The sequence below is a fragment of the Peromyscus californicus genome, unplaced genomic scaffold (genome assembly GCF_007827085.1).
Source record: "Peromyscus californicus insignis strain IS unplaced genomic scaffold, ASM782708v3 Scaffold_11__1_contigs__length_118956290, whole genome shotgun sequence".
Lineage (NCBI taxonomy): Eukaryota > Metazoa > Chordata > Mammalia > Rodentia > Cricetidae > Peromyscus > Peromyscus californicus.
The window spans coordinates 14869389-14871233 of NW_026294402.1; the positions used below are offsets into that span (position 1 = coordinate 14869389).

Below are 1845 nucleotides of genomic sequence, written 5' to 3' on the forward strand. Positions count from 1 at the left end.
ACAGCTATTGTGTGACAATTAGAATTTTGAAAATGTAGAGAAAAAATAAAAAAGTTGTGAGGATTGAAGAAAATAGAAAATAAGGAAAGGGGGTGAAGAGACCCATGAAAATACAGTTTTTCACTAATTTGGTTTATAACATAGATCATAAACAAGGCCCTCTTTACATTATCCTCCTAATGTTTTCTATCAGTCCCATCAACATCATGAAAACAGGAGACTTTTCAGAATCAACAGAATTCCATCTCATGGGACTCTCAGATAACCAAGAACTAAAGCCTGTCCTATTTGGAGTATTCCTGTCCATGTATCTGATCACAATACTTGGGAACCTTCTCATTATACTGGCTACTGTTTATGACTCCAATCTCCACACCCCTATGTACTTCTTCATTTCCAATCTGTCCTTCATCAACATCTGTTTCACCACGACCACCATTCCAAAGATGTTGGTGAACATACAGGCTCAGGTCAGCTCCATCAGTTATACTGGTTGCCTTACCCAAATTTGCTTTGTTCTGACTTTTGCTGGATTGGAAAATGAAATTCTGGTAATGATGGCCTATGACAGGTTTGTGGCTATCTGTCATCCACTGAGGTACACTGTCATCATGAACCCCAAACTTTGTGGAATGCTAGTTGTGTTGTCCTTCCTGATAAGTATCCTAGATGCTCTGCTGCACACTTTGATGGCACTGCGACTGTCATTCTGCACAAAGGTAGACATTCCTCACTATTTTTGTGAACTGGCTCATATTCTCAAGCTTGCGTGCTCCAATATTCTCATCAATAATATTCTGGTGTATTCTGTGACAAGCCTGTTGGGTGTTCTTCCACTATCTGGTATAATTTTTTCTTATACTCAAATTATCTCCTCTGTCTTAAAAATTCCATCAACTGCTGGAAAATATAAAGCTTTCTCTATATGTGCATCACACTTAATAGTGGTTTCCTTGTTCTATGGGACAGGTTTTGGTGTGTATATGAGTTCTGCTGGCATTCATAGCTCTAGGAAGAGTGCAATAGCCTCAGTGATGTACACAGTGGTCACTCCCATGATGAATCCCTTTATATACAGCTTAAGGAATAAGGACATGGTTGAGGCATTCAAGAAATTCATCTCTAGAATAACAACTTCCCTTTGATGTGCCACCTGATGTGCTGAAATATGAATAATAAGGGATCCAGAATGTTGCACCAATGGGTTTGAGGGCATGAAACCATATGTCTAATGGTGAAACATATGAACAGTGGATTAGATGTATTGAATGTAAATTCTGTGTCATAATGTAGCTATGCATCCTTTGACGATTTATTTAAACCATCCACCTGTTCACTTACCTCTAAAGTAAATATTAAATTAGTCCATATACTAACCTGCATTAGTATAATGATACATTGTAGTGGACTAGATATAATAAAAATGTATGTACACATATGCATGTATGATTAAAGTACCAAACATTTATAACTGACATTTGGTCAGATGACTCAGGGGGTAAAGATATTTGCTTCCAAATCTGAGGATATGAGTTCTGTATCCAGATCCCATATGGTGGAAAGAAATAACTTACTCCCACAAGTTGTCCTCCGACCTCAACATGCATAATGTTTTACACACAGACACACACTAAACAAACAAACAAACAAACAAATAACATTGCAGTCACACTGGAAAATACATGCCAGCTAGTGATTTTGTTTCCTTTGGATCATCAAAGTACAATGCATTATTCACATACATATAGTGCCAATGAAGTATAAATGAAGTTGTCATATAGGAGTTTATTAAAAGGGCTAGAAAGATTGTTCTGTGGTCAAAAGCATGTACTGCTCTAACAGAGG

General features: G+C 37.3%; 1 protein-coding gene across 1 annotated transcript; it reads left to right on the forward strand.

The window, feature by feature from the left end:
• The first annotated feature begins 206 nt into the window (after positions 1 to 206).
• LOC128103003 (olfactory receptor 7G3-like) lies at positions 207 to 1145 on the forward strand. The gene has a single exon (XM_052727034.1). It carries the CDS (start codon positions 207 to 209, stop codon positions 1143 to 1145), a length of 939 nt encoding a protein of 312 aa, XP_052582994.1.
• The last annotated feature ends 700 nt before the right edge of the window (positions 1146 to 1845 follow it).

Coding starts and splice junctions, on each gene's coding strand:
- LOC128103003 (XM_052727034.1), top strand. CDS start 207: ATGAAAACAGGAGACTTTTCAGAATCAACAGAATTCCATCTCATGGGA.